This window comes from Malus domestica, chromosome 17 (assembly GCF_042453785.1).
Source record: "Malus domestica chromosome 17, GDT2T_hap1".
Classification (NCBI taxonomy): domain Eukaryota; kingdom Viridiplantae; phylum Streptophyta; class Magnoliopsida; order Rosales; family Rosaceae; genus Malus; species Malus domestica.
In genome coordinates, this window is record NC_091677.1 from 6,520,502 (window position 1) to 6,542,306 (window position 21,805).

General features: G+C 35.6%; 2 protein-coding genes across 2 annotated transcripts; both read right to left on the bottom strand.

Moving 5' to 3' along the window:
- Window positions 1–2,399: 2,399 nt before the first annotated feature.
- Window positions 2,400–3,274, bottom strand: LOC139193309 (uncharacterized). The gene is made up of 3 exons (XM_070816293.1): window positions 3,221–3,274; window positions 3,017–3,125; window positions 2,400–2,848 (listed from the first exon to the last, which is right to left on the bottom strand). Exons 1-3 carry the CDS (start codon window positions 3,272–3,274, stop codon window positions 2,400–2,402), a joined length of 612 nt encoding a protein of 203 aa, XP_070672394.1.
- Window positions 3,275–13,161: 9,887 nt separating this feature from the next.
- Window positions 13,162–17,429, bottom strand: LOC108169295 (S-linalool synthase-like). The gene is made up of 8 exons (XM_029096968.2): window positions 17,111–17,429; window positions 16,787–16,985; window positions 16,202–16,437; window positions 15,572–15,673; window positions 14,901–15,133; window positions 13,729–13,844; window positions 13,546–13,644; window positions 13,162–13,432 (listed from the first exon to the last, which is right to left on the bottom strand). The coding sequence occupies exons 1-8, from the start codon at window positions 17,427–17,429 to the stop codon at window positions 13,162–13,164; spliced, it is 1,575 nt and encodes a 524-aa protein (XP_028952801.2).
- Between the last annotated feature and the right edge of the window lie 4,376 nt (window positions 17,430–21,805).

A 21,805-nucleotide genomic window follows, 5' to 3' on the forward strand; every position in this document is an offset into this window, starting at 1 on the left:
CTAATTCAAAAATACTTAATTATTTCCCACCATTGTAGTAAATGATCACTTGCTTAAGTAAAATATTGATTACAATTTTTGTTTTTGTTTTTGGTTTTTTTAAGCATCAAATGAATGTTCGAACTTGAAATGCAAAGTTGCATCAAAGGTAAAATAAAATAGACTGCATAAGAAGTTTCTTCTAACATTTACAAGATAAAATCTGGTTACAATGTTATGCCAGGAATCCTAACAAGTAATTCACCAGTGCTCGTTCCAACATTTCGTAGGCAGCTGGTCGAACAATCCATGAGTAATTACTCCCCGAATCAATTAAAGTCCCTCGATGACCTGATTGTGTCCTAGCAAAATGTTAATTTATGGTACATACATCTGATGAGTAGTCTAAATTCATGGTACTCTTTTCACTCCAAACGGTATGAGCAAAAATTTCCAAGGCATGTTTCAGGATTGCAAATTATTGAAATCAGTTGTCTTTGGTAAAAGCAATGGTTTCCTTGATCTCTGCACCCTTGGCATTGGATCCAAATAAGGTGGCTTTCAAGTGGTGCCTCGACAACGCCTCAGGCGTCTACGCGCACCTCCCAAACGCCTAGGCTAGTCTACAGCCCACTCTCGCTAGGCAGAGATGTTGATAGCCCGTCTAAAAAACTGCTTAGACTAGTCTCAATACTAATTTCTTAAAACATTGATCTTTTACTTGTGAAACTTGACTGCGTTGGCCATGGAAATTTAGATTGTATGTTAAGCAATCTTTTACTTGTGAAACTTAAACCTAGATCACAGATTCACATGGCTTATGTGATGGGGGAAGGAAAACTTAAAAGGTGATTCCTTTTTAAGAGAGAATCCGATTTGTTGCACGTAATGTTTAAGGAAAGATCTCAAAATCCACAAGTAATGAATGTTGTCATCTTTCTTTTGTAAATCATTAATTCATGGGTATGCACAACTTAAAGAGAAATCTAATTTTTTTTCCCCATTATTAATTAATTAGACATGAATAGATAGTTATAGCATGAATGACATCCACAGCTGGTATATCCATCTTCCACAACTGAAGTGTTCGACCAAATAGGGTCCCAAACTTTAAGAGGCTCCCAAAAAAATTTTGCTATCTAATACACAGCATTACTATACCTGAATGTGAACGAAAAAAAAGAAAAGAATTTCAAGTGGGACTTACAATTCCCTCTTTTCTAATTTTCCCACTTTTCTTATTAAAAAAATAAATAAACTATCCCACCTTTTGATTTTCTAGCAATCTAATGATACTTTGTGTTTGTGTCACTCAGTACTACAGTCTGGTGGTATTCCTCTTCGCTTACAAGTGAGAGGGTTTAGGTTCGAATCTTGTGAATGACAAATTCGATACCAAATTAGGCTGCCCATTGTGTGACTTAGCAGAACTTCCCCTCCCATAGTGTAAAAATATCGATGTACTAAAAAAATGATACTTTAGTGGGCTCTACAACAATTACAAATCATACTTGCAATTATATATGTTGCAGGAAAGATTAAATATGCTTGCTTTGATATCGATTGAAAATGGTTTTTTAGACAAAATTGATTATGAATATTTAATTGATGATTTTGCAACAAAGAATGCATGAAGAACCATTTTAAGTGAAACTTCAATGTTAGACTTTTTTGAAGCTTTTACTCATTCGGTTTCTTAAGATTGAACCAATTGTTGATTATTTAGTAATATGTAATTTTTGTAGCTTTCTTTACATTTAATGATATCTAGAAACTGATAATTAGTGTAAATTTTAAAGTTTATTTCAGTTTTAATTATTGCTTTTTAGCATCATCAATACATTGTTCAACTTTTTTTCTGGAAGACTGTCTTAAGATTGGCTCCCTTTATAAATTTTGTACAAGACCCCAAAATTTCAGGCACGGCCTTGAACATTCATACACAATAGTGTGCAATAATAAGGAGAATTTAGCGTCTAGAAATGCACTACAAAACACAATCTAATGTTTTCTAGCTTTTGTAGCAAATTCAACCTCGTTAAGAAATCCAAATCATTTCATCCAAATGGAGCCTTATCATAATGCAAACTTCTTTGAAACTTATTTAAACCAGAGATGGTTTATACATATGTAAGAGTTTTTATGCAGATTATGACCTAATTAATGGCAAAGATGGTTCGAATATTTTCACTACAGAAATTTTTAGCTAATTAAGATGGATTTAGATATTTTATTTGTTCATGGTTATGCAGTTGCAGCTGTACATCAGTTCGAGCCATAACATCTCAGTGATATTCAAATCATGACAAATCGACATGAAAAAGTTCAGGAAAACAGTCACACATATGTATGTTCAATTCAAGGGAGGTTGAAACTTCTATGAAATTTTTAGTATAATAATTGCTAATGATTAGCACAATTCATGGATTTTTAACACAATCTTGGGGTCCAAAACGCAATGTCTTTCTGTTAAGATCATATATGAAACGGTAATTTTGTTGCTGGTATGCACCTATGGTGATTACACCTTCTCCATCACTTTCCGGTATCATTGCCAAGCAAAAATACTCAAATTTCCTTTGATCGATTTTCACGACATATGCACTCGGAGGCTGCACCACTAGATCGGCACCTACCAAATGGAATGTAATTATTGGAAGATTGGCATATCCCTGCCTTACTCCTTTTGGTCTTATGCCTATCATCCTAGAGAAGCGATTCACCAGTGCTTGTTCCAAGATTTCGTATGCTGGTTTAATGTTATCCACGAGTAAGGAGCTCCTGAGGCAATTATGGTTTCCCCCACGGGACCTTTTCCAAAGAAAGGTTTCGGGTGGAATTCGCAAAGGTGTGCCTGCAACACTAATGTCTGTCAAGTTAATAAAAGTAAGCAACAATTAGACCAATAAGTGAGACAGGATTATGTTACATTTCCGTATTGCGAAAGTACAGATTAGTTGGTATATCTTTACCAAATCAGAGATATGTAGTGTGACAATGATCGTTAGGGGCAAGTTTTTGGAGGTAATATGAGAACCTGCCTGTGCTGTAGAGCCTAAATGCGTGACAAGGGATCGAGGCGACCATCCTAACTCTAATATACCCGCAACATTACCTCCCTCCTTGCCCCAATGATCCATAACTGTCTGTTTAGTACCACACCCAAAAACAATGTTTGAAATCTTCTCTTTTTGGAACCTTGGGTCTGAATCAAATGTAAGGGTTTCTAATGCAAGCTCACCTTCAGAACTGCTACCACTACCGTACTCTTCATGGTACTAGCAAAAGTTTCCATGGCATATTCCACGACGGTAAAGGGGGTGGCTACCACAAGCAATTCTCCGATAAGAAGAGGATTGTGAATGATTAAAAATTGGTTGTCTTTACACAAAGCAATGGTGTCCTGGATCGTTACACCCTTGGCATTGGATCCATGTAAGGTCGCTTCCCGTGTCCATGAGAAGAAAGTAAGATATGGGTGATGACTTCTTGAATGTGCCTATGCTTAGTTTGGCAATGTTGTAGTTTCCAGTTGATGGTCAACTATTTGACGCACAACATTGGAAGAATAAATGTGATTGGCGGCTTGCAAACCTTGGCGGAAGTAGTTGGCGCGGGCTTTGGTTAGGAGAGTTTTCGAGTTCTTTTTTATTGTGTGAGGTTGGGTTGGTAGTGTAAATCTTACTGTAATATGATGAAGAAGAAGAAGATGAAAAGACGAAGAACAGAGATATCTTGAGAAGAAGAAAGAGAGAGTCGTTCAATACTAAAGACTATTTCATTACATTTACTGTTCAGAACATTACATACTTATATTCTTTTACACAGTAAACCTTATCTCTTAAGCTATCTTGTAACTACCTAATATAACAACCTTCCTTATCTAATGACAAGTGGCATCTTATTAAGTATTGGATCACTATCCTCAACATCCCCCCTCAAACTCAGGAGAGGAGCAATCGAGCCTGAGGTTGTTGCAGTGGGTCTGAAATAGTGGAGCAGATAGTCCCTTGGCTAGAATGTCAGCAAACTGGTCACTGGATATAACAAAGCGAACTTGAAGGAACTTTTGAGCAACTCGTTCTCTCACAAAATGGATGTCCACCTCAATATGTTTAGTGCGCTGATGTAACACTGGATTACAAGATAAAGCAATCGCAGACATATTATCACAGAAGAGAACAGTGGGAGTAGAAACTGAAACTTTGAGAAACACAAGTAGTTGTTTAATCCAGTCAAGTTCAGCTGCAGTAGTTGCTAAGGCTCGGTATTCAGCCTCTGTGGATGATCGAGAAACCGTTTGCTGCTTCTTAGAAAACCAAGAGATAGGGTTATGACCAAGAAATACCACAAAACCTGTTGTTGATCTCCTGTCATTGGGGTCACCAGCTCAATCAGCATCTGAAAAAGCATGTAAATCCATAGAACATTTCACATATTTAATCCCAAGCTTGATAGTACCCTTAAGATATCGGAGGATCCTTTTTACCGCAATATAATGTGATTCTATAGGTTTGTGCATGAATTGGCACACCTGATGGACTGCAAATGCTATATCCGGTCTTGTAAAAGTTAGATACTGTAAAGCACCAACAATGCTTCTGTAAAGGGCAGGATTGTTGAATGGATGACCATCATCCAATAGCAACCTATTATATGGTAAACAAGGGGTGGCACAGAATTTAGATTCTAACATCTCTGTTTTTGTAAGAAGATCAGTAACATACTTTGCTTGTGAGAGAAGCAAACCATCTGCCTGTTCAATAATCTGAATCCCCAGAAAGTAATGGAGAGAGCCTAAATCCTTGATTTCAAACTCTTTGGTTAAAGCAGTAATAACATCATCAACACCAGAGGTAGCATTCCCAGTAATTATTATATCATCCACATATAATAGGAGAATCACAACTGCAGAACCAACTTGCTTCACAAAAAGAGATGAATCTGCATAAGTTGTAACAAAACCAAGAGATGGGAGGAAGCTAGTGAATTTTTCATTCCAAGCTCGGGGAGCTTGCTTAAGACCATACAGAGACTTATGGAGTTTACAAACATAATCTGAATGACAAGAATCAAGGAATCCAGGTGGTTGAGACATATACACATCCTCCTGTAAAACCCCATGAAGAAATGCATTCTTCACATCTAATTGCCTGAGTTTCCAACCAAAATTAGCTGCCAAGGCCAACATAAGTCTCACAGTAGTTGGTTTAACTACAGGACTAAAAGTTTCCCCATAATCAATGCCTTCTTCCTGATTGAAACCTTTAGCAACTAGCCTAGCCTTATACCTCCCAATAGTGCCATCAGCATTCTTCTTAATCTTGAATACCCATTTACATCCAACCAAGTTTTTATGGGGAGGCAGAGGTACCAAGGTCCATGTGCCCTGAGAGTGTAATGCAGACAATTCGTCCTTCATTGCATGTAACCAAACTTCACTCTTTAAGGCAGATTTGTAAGTGGCAGGTTCAACCAGTGATAAATCTACGCCATCATTCTCATGGATTGTTGCTAAGAGAGCCATTTTCTTGGAAATTCCATTTTTGGAGCGAGTTTGCATTGGATGCAAGTTTAATGGAGGAATAGGAAGAACCACTTGCAGTCTCTCCGGTTGGAAATCAGGAGTCACAGGGATAGTAGAGGAGGATGATTGTTCAACTGCAGTAATGGATTGTGGTGAGTGTTGTCGTACTGAAGGATCTGGGATTGGAGATATGGAAGCAGGTAGTGTAAACTCTGGTGATGTTAAAGGTTGTACTAAAGGAGACTCATGAGATCTAGAGTGTGATGGGGGTGATGTGGAAGCATGTAAAACTGGAGATATAAGCACATTTTGAAAATTAGGAACTGGAGTAGGAATGGACACTGGTACAGGTGGTGATTTAGACACTAGTAAATGTTGTGTACTTGTCAAAGATGGGTAAGGAAACTCCCGTTCATCAAATAAAACATGACGAGAGATAAAGACTTTCTTCCTAGACACTTCATAACATAGAAATCCTTTGTATTTGGAAGCATAACCGAGAAAGACACACTTACTAGTTCGGGGCTGCAACTTAGTGGAGTTAAATGGTCGTAACAATGGGTAACATGAACAACCAAAAGTTCTTAAATGAGTAACTTCAGGAACAGATCCATATAAGACTTCAAATGGTGAGTGGTGATGAAGTGTTGGAGTTGGCATTCTATTAATTAGGTAGACATAGGTTTGACAAGCAAAAGACCAGAAACTAAGAGGTAATTGAGCTTGTTGTAACAGGGTGATTGAAGTTTCAATAATGTGTCTGTGCTTCCTTTCAGCCAGACCATTTTGTTCTGGTGTGTGAGGACAAGACAGTTGATGAGTTTTACCCTTTTGAACCAGAAAAGTTTGAAAGTGTTTCCCTATGTATTCACCCCCACCATCACTTTGTAATGTTTTAATGGATACAGAAAATTGATTTAACACAAACTGATAAAAGGCAACAAAGATGGAACAAACAGCTGCTTTATTATTGATAGGAAAAATCCAACAGAATCGTGTACACTCATCTATAAAGGTAACATAGTATTTAAACCCTTCTATAGAGAGACAAGGAGCAGGGCCCCACACATCACTATGAACAATCTCAAAAGGAGTATTTGACTTTGACAAGGCAAAGGCAAAAGGCAATTTACTAAATTTTCCCTCTAAGCATGTAGAACACAACACTGGAGAAGAATCGGATTCTATATGGATGTTGGATTTCTTAAGCATAAGAGAGACTATAGAGTTAGAGGGATGACCTAATCTGCTATGCCATAGGCTGGAGCTAATTTGATGACCAAGGTATGCAGCAGCTGGAAAAATTGGTTTGATGGATGCAGGACTTGTAGGAATAGGAATAGGGTACAATCCATTATTGCAGAGGCCTTTGAACAGTACTCTCCCTGTGACTTTGTCCTGAATCCAAAAACAAAAGGCATCAAAAATTAGCCAACAGTTGTTATCAAGGCATAATCTATGTACTGAGAGTAAGTTTTGAGTGAGTTTAGGTACACAAAGCACATAATTCAGCTTTAATTTGTGAGCAGAAGGTTGTAAAATAGTAGAGCCCACATGAGACACACTCAGACCTTCACCATTAGCAGTCTGAATCATTTCAGTGGATGGATATGGTGTAGCCAAAGACAAATTGCTTAGATCAGCAGTCATATGGTTGGTTGCACCAGAATCAGTGAGCCATACTTGCTGGGAACTCAGTTGTTGTCCCAAAGGTGGTGCTGAAGCACTAACATGATATGCATTCATAGATGGATGAGAAGATGGACCAGTTGAATTCCTGAAATGGCAAAACTGAGCACTATGGTTTCTTTTTCCACAGATTTGGCAACCTTCAGGAATTAGAGATTCAGTATTCCGAAATCTACATGTATCAGCAAAGTGACCATATTTACCACATATTTGACATGGTGACACTTGAGAATTGGATGAAGGATATTAACCTTGTGGAGAAGAACCAAGAATCCCTCGAGTGGAATTGTTAAAGAACTGTTTGCCATTGGCAAATTTAGAATTGGAACTATACTGGAATTTCCCCTTTCTTTTGTTCTTATTATAGAAAGGTCTATAACCAGAGGAGTTATAACCAGATGAATTACCATCAGAAAAACCGCTTGACTGATCTCCAGAATTGGAATGAGTCCAAAATTTCGACCCTTTATCATTGAACTGTAGATCAGGATCTCTAGCTACCATAGCAGACATGAAAGGAGTAGCAGATACATGTGCAAGCATTGCTTCCTCAGCAAGTAGTTGAGATCGGAGGTCCTTAAGAGAAATTACATTCTCTCTTCCACGAATAATAGACCGAATAGTATTGAACTCAGCAGGTAAACCATTGAGAGTGAGGATTACTATATCATCATCATCAAACTTCACAGCCGCAGCAGATAAGTAATCTCTAGCTTCTTTTATCTGTTGCAAATATAACGAAATAGAATCATTACCCTTTGTGATAATCTGGAGGTCAGATTTCAATTGAAAGATACTGGTACGAGTCACTGTGGAAAATTTCTCTTTTAGGCGATTCCAGATATCTTGAGCACTTGTACTGCCAATAACACATGAGACAGCAGGTGGTGAGAGGGTAGCAGTAATCAACTGCATAAGCGCTCGATCGTGCATCTTCCAAATCTTGAAATCCTCATATTCGACTTGGATGGATGAAGTGCAAGAATTGACCTCTGAACCACTGGATGCCGCAGTAAGAAACCTTGAAGGACACAGCATGGACCCATCAACAAATCCCATAATTCCATGACCTTCGAGCATCAATTGAACCTGAAAGTTCCAAGTCAGGTAGTTTGATTCATCAAGCTTGGCTGTCACAGAAGTAGAAACAGTAGAGATAAGAGCCGTAATCGGAGACTGAACAATCTGGAGCTGAGAAGATGTCACCATTGGTGAACAATTCGAACTTCAATATCGCAGAAACGTTTTAACAAACACCTGGTGTGCAAGAAACTAGTTCTTGCTCGAGCACTGCTGAAGAAGCACAAAAAAACCAAAGAACGCAAGAAGAGAACCAAAGAACTCAAGAAGAGAAGAATTATGATCAGAGATAGAGGAAAGAAATAGAGCGGAAGCAATAGAACCAAGATCAATCACCGAGCGATTAGCAATTCCGGCGATGATACCATGTAAATCTTACTGTAATATGATGAAGAAGAAGAAGATGAAAAGACGAAGAACAGAGATATCTTGAGAAGAAGAAAGAGAGAGTCGTTCAATACTAAAGACTATTTCATTACATTTGCTGTTCAGAACATTACATACTTATATTCTTTTACACAGTAAACCTTATCTCTTAAGCTATCTTGTAACTACCTAATATAACAACCTTCCTTATCTAATGACAAGTGGCATCTTATTAAGTATTGGATCACTATCCTCAACAGGTAGAAGGGTGATTCGGGGGAATCGTGGTGGATTAGCTTAATGCTCAACCCTTGTTTTGCCATGGTCACTCTCGGTAGTGATAAGAGTTGATGATAGGATGTACAGAAAGAGACATGTGATTGTGTTAGCCATATGGAAATTCGAAGAAATTATATGTTCAGCAATCTTTTTCTTGTGGAACTTAAACGCTGATTAGATTAATTGCTATATAGATTGAGGGTGATTGGGGTATGTTGGCCGTCACGTGAGGGTGACATAGCTAAGTGCACAGTGCGGAATCAAGAAGGATAATAAAGAATTCGAATAATTAAAAACCAATTCATAAGAGTACTAGCTAAGGTAAGTGCTCGAAAATGTGTGAATTCACAAATCAGAGCATAAGTAGCCTAAGTTCAGTCCAAAAAATAAGTACTAATTAAACGACACCCAAAGATGTCCTACATTGTGATAATTTGTCAGAACCTCTGTTCAATCCTTGTGAGCCACCAACGATCAGGCTTACCTAAAACCTGGAGGGGCGCAAAACAGAAAACGTGAGTGGGCAAAAACAAAGCTTTTCAAAACTATTTCATTTATCAAATGCTCTAACCCCTCGCCGTAAAACATATATAATTTTTCCCAAAAATAGAATATAAATATATATATTCAAATCATGCTTCACATAACCACAAACATAAGTATGCCATGCCAAATATATAACAGAATGAGTAACTCAGGTGAAAATAAATTCATGGATAAATAACATATTAGCCGGAACCCCTGCAAGGTCTATACGGCTGAATTCATTGCTCATTAATCAATCTAGCCGGAGTCACTGCAAGTGACCTATACGGCACTACATTGTACACGAGTCGAAACCACTGTAATGGTCTGTACGACAGGACTGGGTGTAATATAGTTATGCTCAATGCTACTCTCTCATGATAGTTGTGCGATAAATCGCTAGTCACATATGAGTCGGAACCATCTATGATGGTCTGTACGACAAGAATGTGCACCTAAATTGGATCCAATGTCAGCATAAGGTGCGAGAGGTGACATTATAAACATGCATGTACCATATCTCTGACTAAATCACAATCACCCGGGATGCAGGTCTATGAGCTCTATGCTTCTCAATTAATCACAACCGTTATTCACATTCACAATTCATAAACTCACCTGGGCTTACCTGAGCGTCCACAACACTGCAATTATATATTATGCATCATATACTAATTCATATGCTGAATATAAATTTATATGCATGACATTTCAAAGCATACTTTCATTTAAACTCATTTTCTGGGAAAATATCGAGTATATAAATATATACTGAAAACCAAAAGCCCACTCACTGGTATGTCGAAAGGTCGTAGCCTCCGAGTCATCCTTGACTACGCTTGTCCTCGAGATAAGTCTCCCCTATATGCAAAACAACTATAAAAATATTAATTTAAAGCACATAACCAATACTAGCTAATAACTTCTCATACATTGCTTAAATGGGATGTTTGAATATATCAACGTGATCTACACAACCTCACGAACATCCCCATATTTTTAGAAAAAATTTCTGACCACCCACACGCCGCCACGCACCGGTCAAGTTCTAAAAATAGCATATACGAACTCAAAAGCTTGCAAGGAGTTCGAATCTTACCTTCTTGACATCGATCCGCGTTTGAATGAGAGAGTTCGAGATTTATCCTTACACTTGTACGGACGTAGCAAAAAAATCAAAAAGGAGAAGAGAGAGAGTGCACGGGGAAAGGTTGAGTGTGTGTGTCGGTGTGTGGTGGTCCTACATGGTCCTTCAATACACAAAACAAACATTTAAGTCTAAAGTGTTCCAAAAACTTAGGAAAATCTTTGAATTGGTCCAAATAAAACTTAACCCACATAACCACACAAAACGTCCAAGGGTAAATAAGTAATTTCAAGCCGTCGAAAATAAATATTTCTGGACAGGCTGTGACAATAAAAAATTAGAATAAGTTTGTACCGATTAGTCTTTTAAAAAAATATTTTCAATTTTTTAATCTTATATGTACTCATTCATGTAATTTTTCAAAATTTTAATCTTAAAATGTACCCATTCTTAAGATAAATCTGGTTGGTATGTAAAACAAGATTTAAAATTATGTTATAAGTTATCTTCCTAGCTAATTGATTTACTTTTAGGAAATTGTTATTGGCCTTCTAAAAATCTAATTATGCACTCTAAATTTTTGCATTTAGAAAGAGAAATACTCTTATAAAGAGTGCACAATTAATTTTTTTGTGTGTCAATAATAATTTGTTAGCAAAAAGGGGAAGCAAGCAAAATAATATGTACAATGCTCTATAGAACTCCACTCCAAAGAAATTATTTATATATGTAAGAGGTACAATTCCAGTCATAAAAATTATTATACATCAACATAAACATGTATATGCAACAACGGCCAGATATAGTAAGATTCACCATAAAACTAATAGGCAATATGGAGACTGGAGAGTAATCCAACTTATTTATAAGTCCATGCAAAGTCTTTTCTCCATAAATGTGTAATGCACTCTCAACAATTACATTAAGGTGACTAACTAGCCATTTTCGCACTCATCTTTTTATTATTCTGCTTTACAATCTGAACAATTTTATAATTTATTTCTGCACTAACAAGACGAGTGGATGTAGCTAAAGAAGGAGTTTTACCCCTAGTAGCCGGAATAGATGCAAACCTTGGAATTCCGAAATGTCGTAAAAATAGTTGGTTTTCTCAGCTTAAGTGACAAGACCTCATGTCCAAAGGAAGGTTTGGCCACAAATTCTTTCCTTAAGTTCCCTTGGACTTTCACAGCACAAGTAGTCTGGGATTTTCCATAGCTAGCCAAACTTTTAGTTTTATCCTTCCGTAATATTCCGTGTGCATCAATTTTCAAGGGATCATAAATTGCTTTGTTGATGTCAGGAAGCAATTTTGTTGGGGAGTCATATGCATTTGTAGAATTGAAAAACATCTGAAAGGCTTTGAGGCAGGAGAGGTGGAGTTTTTTGCATGCCTTTGGCATATCATCACCATCGATTCCATTAATCACCAGAGCCTGTTCTAGAAACTCTTTCTTCTTTTCATCCAATACCTTCTGTATAATCCCAATTGATTCTTCAACCCCTAAATTGGGATTTTCCTTCATGTGTAGCAGAACAAGGTTTGGCTTCCCCTCCTGTTGCTCCTTCTGCAATGAAATCATTCAATTTTCCCCATTAGTTAAAATTATACTAAATTAACATGGTGACAACTAATCAAGAATGTGGTCATTATGAATTTCTCGTCTGGGAGATATTTCGGTCTAATTATCCCACCACCACGTGAAGTTATCAATAATCGATTTATGTGTATTTATTTATTTTTGTCACAACATGTTTTATTAAAGATATACCTTGTGTGCCTAATGTAACAATCTAGTCGTTCACTACTATTATATCAGGTACATTAATAATATTATATGACAGTATGATGGTCCCAATAAATCATATACCTGATAGCTTTGAATTTCGTTCAAAAGCCGTGTCAAAAGCATAAGTGAATTTGTAAGTGGATAACTTTGAGGGGACTTGAGGATCTCTAATCCTGGAGGTGTATCAAGCAGAAGAGCAGCTGAAAGAAGAATAGTCTGTGAAGCAATGGAGCTTTTGGCTACTTGGAGGTACTCAACAATTGACAAGGGATGCCCATTTCTGCTCCATTCTGCTTCATTTAACCAGCTTACAAATGTTTGATGCCACTAAATTCATTCGGCAAAGAGAGAAAAGAAGATTAAGTAACACATTTTATTATTTTTTTACAATTATGTGAACTGAATTATTTTACCAAAAATCTTACTAGATCCTGAAGAGAACTCTTTATGTCATATCCATTTTGTTTGAAGAATTGCCAAGAAATGTCATCAACAAAATCTTTTAGAGCCTTGAATATAGCTTTTCCATGTCCATCCAGTCCTTTTTCCTGCCATCTGTGTGATGTACACATTTAATTAGTTAAAAATAATAACAAGAGTTACTTTAAATTTCTATACGTGGATTATATATAGGGGTGTGCTATCCACACACCCCTTTTTACTTCTCACACACCCTTGTTAATTTCTGTCCGTTGATCTTCTTTAATTCATCCGATCTGACGGCAGAAAACTAAAAAGGTGTGGGAGAAGTAAAAAAGGGTGTGTGGATATCACACCCCTATATATATCCGCTTAGAACATGCATGCGAGATTCAAAACATAACCCGTGCACACAATAATCATACATTAATATTTGACAAAAAAAAAAAATTATCATACGTTAATATATTGTACCTCTCGACGGCATTGGCAAGAGCTTCCAATTCATTCATCGAACCTTCCTTGTCAAAAAAATCATCAGCAACTGTAACAAGAACTGCGGCTTTCACAACTGCGAGCCGTACATATGACAGGGAAAAATGTGATGCTGTTGAAGCAACTGCAAAATAACAGTACGCGGTTTTCTGTCGAGCAAACGCCATGTCAACAAGACCAATGTCCTTTGACCACCTGCATGATTAATTTTTCACCCACAACAGAAAAAGAAAAAGGTTTTCATGGTTGACTAATTCCAGTATTAAATTTTTAAAAAATGGAAATATAGAGATCGAGTGAGTACGAACCTTTCTAACTCCTTTAATTCATTTCTGAACATGGACTGCCGTAGTGTATAGTTCTCCATAGCAAGTTGTAGCAGCATGGCATTGCATTGACATGACAATCTGCAAGGTATTAATAAATTAAACTGCTTAATCAGTGATTTGACTGTCTTAATCTATTCAATTAATTAGTATTAATCTAATTACCTGCAGGATAAGCCCTTCCCTGTCCATGAACCAACAGGCTCTTTCCTCTCAATGAACTTCCTGTGCTCCAGATGATCCAACCGAGCAAGCCATGGAGTACCAATTTCATGCTTAATCTACTCAAGGGAGATATGCAACAAAATTAATTAGGAGATGATCATTAAATAACTAATTATAATGATTGAATATATTTTCTTATTGCAATTTTTATTATATTTATAGAAAACTTCATTTTAATCCTTAAAAAAGATGAGTTTTAGATTATAACCATATGTAAGATTAAAATCCAATTTTAGTCCCTAGCACATTTAATCATATCATTTATTAGTTGTATTTTGATGTTTTATTTTATCTTTTTATTTTTATTTTAATGTATTAATTACATTCAAATTTAATTTTTATTTCATTCATCAAAATATATTTTAATGTCTACATTTAGGCAACTAAATTTTTTATAATATATATTCCGATAACAATTTTGTATGTTCATTTAGGTACATTAATACATTTGAATATTTTGGTATATCTATCGGTACAAACATGTATAGTTACATTGATTCAATATAATGCATTTCGTTACATACACTTTGATACACACATTTGATACATTAATTAAATTATTATTTCGGTAAATACATTTAGGTACATACATTTTGGTATTGATATTTAGGTACATACATTTTCGGTATTGACATTTAGGTTCGTACATTTTGGTACATACATTTCGGTATTGACATTTAGGTACATTAATTCAATATAATACATTTCAGTACATACATTTAGGTTCATTATAATATATTTCGGTATAATCATGTAGGTACAAATATTTTGGTACAAAAAAGTCAATTTTATATATTTTGGCACAATCATTTATGTACACTTATGTAGTATCTATATATTTTTGTATCACAATTTTTTTTTAATATTTTCTCATTTACGTTCATTTCTAATTAAAAAAATTAAATATGTGCATATTAATAAAATTAAAATTTAATATGGAGAGATTAAATAAAAATACACATTAAATAGAAAAATTGAATGTAAATTTTGATAAAAGTACACTCAAAGGATTAAATTGAATATTTAATCTAGCATCAAGTTTTTTTAAATTTTAATCTTTTACAAGAAATAATGTTCAAAAATCCCTTATATTTATTTTGAATAATATATACCTGGTCTTGCAAGTCATTCATACTAGTAGGCCCAACCAGATTCTTAGAATCTTTTAATGTTTCCTTTTCTAGTATTCTTTTAGAGAATTCCTTAACATCCTCAAGGTCACTTTCTCCTCTAAATGTCACATCAGTTGCCCTGTAGACATTATACATGGCACTCAGAAAAATTTCATGGTGCTCTTCTATGTACACAATTATATCTTCATCATGAAGGAACCAGCAGAACTTCCCTGCAAATATTAACAAATTTGGTATGTATATTAATAAATAAACTGATTTTTTTGATAAACAATATGACATATACAAAATTTTACAACGTCTGTCAGAGTGTCACAACAGAGTTACAACATCATAACGAAACTAGAAACAACTAGGTTTCAAAGTCGTCACAAATATTATAATTTGAAAGCATGTACATATATCAGCAATTAAGCATTAACTGATCCTTACGAGGAGATACTGTATAACCGTGAAGTCTGAGAAGTCGAAATGCGAGTGAATCTTTATATAGTTGTAATGGCATGGCGTGCTTTTCCTTGCTCTTTGGCTCTTCGCAGCTGATGTAACTTCTGGGTAAAAAAAATTAATTAATTAACCAGATTAATAGTGTGCGTATATTGCTTAATGATGAATATTAGGTCGTCACCTGTACACTTGTCCCAGCATACTTGTTATCTCTGCCATGAAATGCTCTGCCAGTCCCAGCCTCTCAATCCGATTAACAAGACAAACCCTTAGAAGGTCTTCATCCATGGGGTAGATCGCTGGAACTGTACACGTATACTAGAGTTGTATTACTCTTTGAGTTCATGTGGTTAATTTTGTCAATTTTTTTTACAGATGCTAAAATAATCTACATTACTTGTAAATATGGGGAGGGATATTCGAACACGAGACTTTGGGTGCAAGGACGAATGTTGTTTAACCAACTAAGTTACAAACCACTTGTGTGGTTAACTTGTCATTTAATGATTTTTTTTTTTTTGGTAAAGTGTATATAAAAAATTCTACAATGCTACCGAGTGTACGATAACTTAATTTTTTAAACGTGAGATCTTTATATTTATATTTATATTTTAAGAACAGTTTAACAGTTAAAAGAATAATATAGTATACTCAGACATATCTCGTGTGTGTGTGTACATAATAGTGTTATGACATTTGTACAGGTGACAGCACATTACGCTTCGTAGACCAAAAATCACATCATAGGAAGAAAAAAACAAAACATAAACAAACATTATTGGGAATCTGGGCAATAGTTGGAGTTGAATTGCATGCATGTATGTCCTACGTACCTGAGAACCCGCATCTCTTGACAATAGAATTCAATTTGGACAAGAACACCTTGCGTCCTGTCTTCATAAAAGCATATGCAATAGCTGATGGGGATTGGATTAACAGCTCATCTTCCTCACTTTGGCATAGTAGTAGAGTCTTATTGAGGTTAATATCATATGCTTCAGGCAAAGCTTCCAGGTATTGCATGAGTTCTAGTGAACAGTACTGTTGCTGACCACCACTTTGCACCAACCTGCCCAACGAAAACTAGATTAAATATTTAGGCGTCAATTTGATAAAAATTTCGACAAAAACTAGATTCAATAAGCTTTTGATTTGATATAGGAAGAAAGTGCAGCAGTGTGGGAGGAGGCAGAAATACACATGTAGTGCAATAGAAAATGAAAACCAAAACTAAAAAAGAAAATCTATGATAAAATTCTTTTCTATGTTTAATTTTCATGTTGTGTATCATTTAATGTGTATTTCTTCCATGTTCTACCCACCATTGATTAATCACCTATCCTTATTCATCCCTAATTTCTTTCTTGTATTTTATCTTTATTTCTAGATAAATTATAAAAACAAAAAACTATATATACCTATGCATTTGGAATATTTGTTGTCTCTTTTGGAAGACTTGTTCTACCAGTGCTGTTGAACCATGAGAAAAATGAACATGCAGTCCTTTGCTCTCTGCAAGTTCTACCATTGCTGGGAAAACAATCACAAACCACTCAAGAAAAGAATTATTTTGCTCTTCCAGTAGCTTCTCTGTACTTGCATGGATGAATGCCAGCCCTAAACAATAAACATAGGAAAAAATCGTAACAACCAATTATTCCAACTGCATAAACGGGTATTTTCGACAGTAAATTTTTCCGGGGTTTGCGAAATTTGATCAACTACTTTTTTTTTTTACGTACCTTTCTGAATGGCATCATGGCCAACATCCCATGTGGCAAGTGCAACAATGCAAGCAAGAGTTGAAGTGAGGGACTCTATGGTTGGAACGTGGTCATCATCTCCCCAAAAGCCTCCTGTGGTTTGGTGTTCGACCACCCAGTCCAAGCATCCTTTGAACAAGGGTTCATCTGATCCTCGGTGAGGATTCGGAATCATTGACAGCCACGCAATGTCGTAAGGAGAAGGAGGAACAAGAGAAACAAGATCAAAATCAGGTGAAAACAATTCCTGTTTAACTTTCATTACAAGATTCTTAACCATAGTTTCTTGAGAATCCATGCGATATTGTGTTTTTAGATACTGACACACTCACAGATACTTAGGTACGTACACTTGTTTTTTGCTTTTGTTATGTCTTGCAGATCAAGCATATAATTTCTGTGGTATTTATAGAGAGCTACAAGCATACACAAACTAATTTCCCGCGTGCGTAAACCAAAAAATATCATACACTACTTTTCTTCTCAATACAATGTTTCGAAACAATTGTGGCAGACATTAGAGTCAGTTGAAGTCAACCCATTTGGTACATAGTTCACAATGGCATTCCGATAATAACACCACTACATGGATACATAGGTTTCGTTTGGAAATACTTTTAAAATGACTGAAAACATCTTTAGTGGAAACATTTTTGAAATCAATTCTTAATAAAATCTCAAAGATCAGATATTTTGAGAAATGTTGTTGTCACGCTCTCAGACTATCAAAGACTAGAGCTAAAAAAACCATTCGACCATGTAAGAGGGGGCTAAAAAAAGAGAGAAAAAGAGATATGTAAGGCCATCTCCAACCGAATGCTGGCTAGATAGCTCGTTTTAATCCTCTGTCCCTCCAATAAATTAATATTTTAATGAATAGTACATGGTCATATTTGCCTCCATCTCCAACCAAGGGCTATATAGCTCGTTTTAGCATTGTCACAAAAAACTATCTCCAACCAAGGGCCAAACATAATTTATTATTTAAATTTATGTGAAGAATTGAAATAGAATGAAGTGAGATAGTATGGATGGTGAAAATTATGTGAGAAATTGTGTATTTATAGGAAAAAAAAAGGAATTTTTTAAATTCATAAAAAAATAAAATAAAATAAAAAGGCCCAAAAAAAAATTCCTACCATTCCTATCGGATATAACCGACAATAAATAAATACAATCCTGTCAGATATAACCAACAAGAATAATGCAAAATCCAACCCTGCCGATTGGCCCTTTGGCCTTTTCAGATTCTGTGGGGCCCATGAGCCCTCTAGCCTATCTCTCTATTGGAGACGATTTTCGGACTATTTTCGGCCCTTCGGTTGTAGATGGCCTAAGTAGTTGAGCCTTTTTCCTTCTTTTTCACCATGAATTGACCCCATTCATTGCATTTTTTTTGCTTTAAAATGGCTTTGGGCATCCTATCCCATTTTTTTTCATTTTTTTCTTCATATAAGGGGCCAAAAGCACTTTAATCCATACTAAAAGCATTTCTAACCGAGCCCATAATCACTTTGTTAGATTTAGGTTTTCTTCTCGTCGTGACTATTTTGACTTCTAGTACAACCCAACTGAAAATGTATGCTAAACTTTCTATCACACCATTTGAATTAGTATAACTCATTAATCCACGAGCTAGCCACGAGTTTGAATTTCACGAATCTAAGATATAGTATACTAAATTATATAAGACTTATTATAGCATGAGTTAATTTAAAACACGAAACTCCCAATTAAAACAAGTTTAGTTCTAAATTCTAGTTCTCTCCTATTTTTTTTTTCTTTCCTTCCAATTAAAACAAGTTTAGTTCTATTTAGTTCTAGTTCTCTCCTTAATTTAGACACGGAACTCTTAATTAAAACTGTTACATGTAGAAAAGGTCGCTCCACATTAATTTAGTGATTCGACCGATCAAGTCATTATCTTCTCTCGCTGGCATATGTCAATTTTTGTGTGCGTGTGTGTAGTGTTTATTCAAGACCGGACACATTATTAGTACCCGAGGGCCTGACAGAGGCATGTTAATCATGATTATTAGAAAAATCTGCGCCGGTTCTTTCTTCGTGCTTCTTGGTCAACAAGCATACTAGTACAATTATAAGTACTTCCTAATGAATTAACCTACCTAACTTAATACGCTTGTAACCTGCAATTAGTGCCGTTTTGTATTTTTCACAAAAATAAAATAAAAGTCGATGCCCGAGGGCTAAGGGTATCTGGCCTACATATATCTGGCCGACATATATGGATTTTTCAACGTGGTAACACTTTATTCTGTGTGAACACAAGGTACAACGTAATGTAGCAGAGTAGACACGTAGTAGGAGGCTAGTACTAGTGACTCCATAGTCATGACATTCGATTTTGCCTCAAGGGTAACATTTGATGTTAAAATTAAAAAAAAATGTTATGCTTACTGTATGGAAATGTATTTTTCATACGATATATGTACCATCTTTTTAATATAGATAGAATGGACATGTGTTGGTGGGTCAATATCTTAATTAGAGAGGTGGGACAAATATAAGTGCAACATTACTCTTATGAATAATCTTTTCAATTTCATTTCAAATGCAATAGAGAATGTATTCAATTGAAATTTTGAGAGATTTAACAGAATTTATGAATTCTTGGATTTTGATGGAGTTTAATTGATTTGTAGAAATTCTACATAAAATTTTGATTCAATTCGTTTGAAATCTCAAGGGGGAGGTGAGATTGTGCATTCTTCAAATACGTTATGAAATCTCTCCAATTTCTTCAAATTCCTCACCTTTTAAAAATAAATCCCTTTTTTTTAATAAATGATTTTATCTACATTAAGGGGGTGAAGGGTGGGCTTAGCTTCATGATGGGCTAGCAATAGTGTGGTTCATATTCACATTCGACGAGAATCAAACCTAAAAATTCTCATTTATAAGTGTAAAGGAATACCACTAGACTGTTGAACTAAGTGGTAAATAAACGATAAATCATTAATTGAATACCTCTGAAATGTTATAAACTTCTTTAAAATTCTAATTGAGTACACTCAGATTTTTTAAGTATTTTAATAAACTATCATAAAGTTCTGATTGAATACACATTAAATTTTAAAGAAACATTTAATATTCTAATTAAATATTCCTCAATTTATTAAAATAATTAAAATTCTTTAAAATCCCTATTGAATATGCCTCACTTTACTTGATAATTATTTTGTTCTCAATTTTTCTAACTTTTATGTACTAGAGGTATGATAGCTAATTAAGTATACCCAAGTATAGGTACGTACTTAGTGGCCATAATAGCGGAGATCGATTAAATGCACAAAAGCATACCCAAAAATAAGTACTTTTCTGAATATGGAAGTGGTCCTTGATTTATGGCCACAGTTTTTATAACTATATACATCACTAGAATTAAAAAAAAAAAAAAAAACAGTTGGTGATTTTGCCATAAAAGTTCACCTTTTTTAGGATCGAAAAATCTCACGCAAGCATTTTAGTCTTCGTTGGCTACCATCATGCAATTCACTGACACTAAGACTCATTACCAACCACTGGACCACCCCTGCTGTAGTTATATACATCACTAGATTTGTTTTTTTTTACCAGCGATATTATCTAGACTAAAGGAGAAAGAGATGGTTTAAGCTTCATAATAGGGTTTCAATAGTGAGAATCGACTTAAAACTTTTCACTTATAAATAAAGAAAAATATCACTACACTTAAATTAAGTGTGTGTGAATCTGACATTTGCAGGCGGCCGGAAAATGCGAGGATTGAGACTTGACATTTGCAGGCGGCCGGCCAATGCGAGGATTGAGAATAGTGCAAAAGGCAGTCTTAATCATGTTGAAGGAAAAGTCACAAAATGTGACTAGCTACCGTCTGATTCATTTTATCTTTTGCTTGCGTCTAAAGTCTCCTATATATTTTTCAGCGTGTGTCGTGACCCATGATTCCATGTGGGCTATCTGAAGGAGGAAGTCCAACAAAACAACTCCAGCCCATCCAAATCAGCAGGGCAATTCGGTGGGTCCAACCCCCTAAACCAAGTAATCAGGCCATTCTCGCCCGCCTGTACACCTAAAGCGATATGACGTCAGGCTGACGTGTAAGGGTGACTTCAGCATGACGTTAGTCACGGAAGATGTCGTCTTCACAACCATTTTCCCCTTTCTGCAAAATCCCAAAAACCCAATACTTATAAAAAAAAATTAAAAAAAAAAAACCCCAAATAATTACAATCACAAATAAGGATGGGCGCAGTTCAGTTTTGTGCGGTTTTGAGTGAAACCAAAACCAAAACTGCAAGTTTTTGCTGTTTGGTTCGGTGCGGTTTTGAGGCTAAAACCAAAATGAAACCAAACCATTTAGTTCAGTTCGGTTTGATTTCAAACGGTTTTGGTTTGGTTTTATTATTGGAAAAAACTATTATGGTTACCTAGTTGATGACAACAAAACTCACATCCACCACAACAAAATAATTCAACTTGAGGCAACCAAAGTTAATAAATTCATGTTCACAAATCCAAAATACAAGTGCAGTTTGAAGAGCACTGCCCCAAATCGATTCAAATTCAGGAAGAAAGCCAAAGCCTTCCCACAGAAAGTCAGACTGTAATTGTAGATGAGATTGTCAAGGATTTGCCCAACAAGCGATCTGCTTAATTACTTCCTTGCCTCGC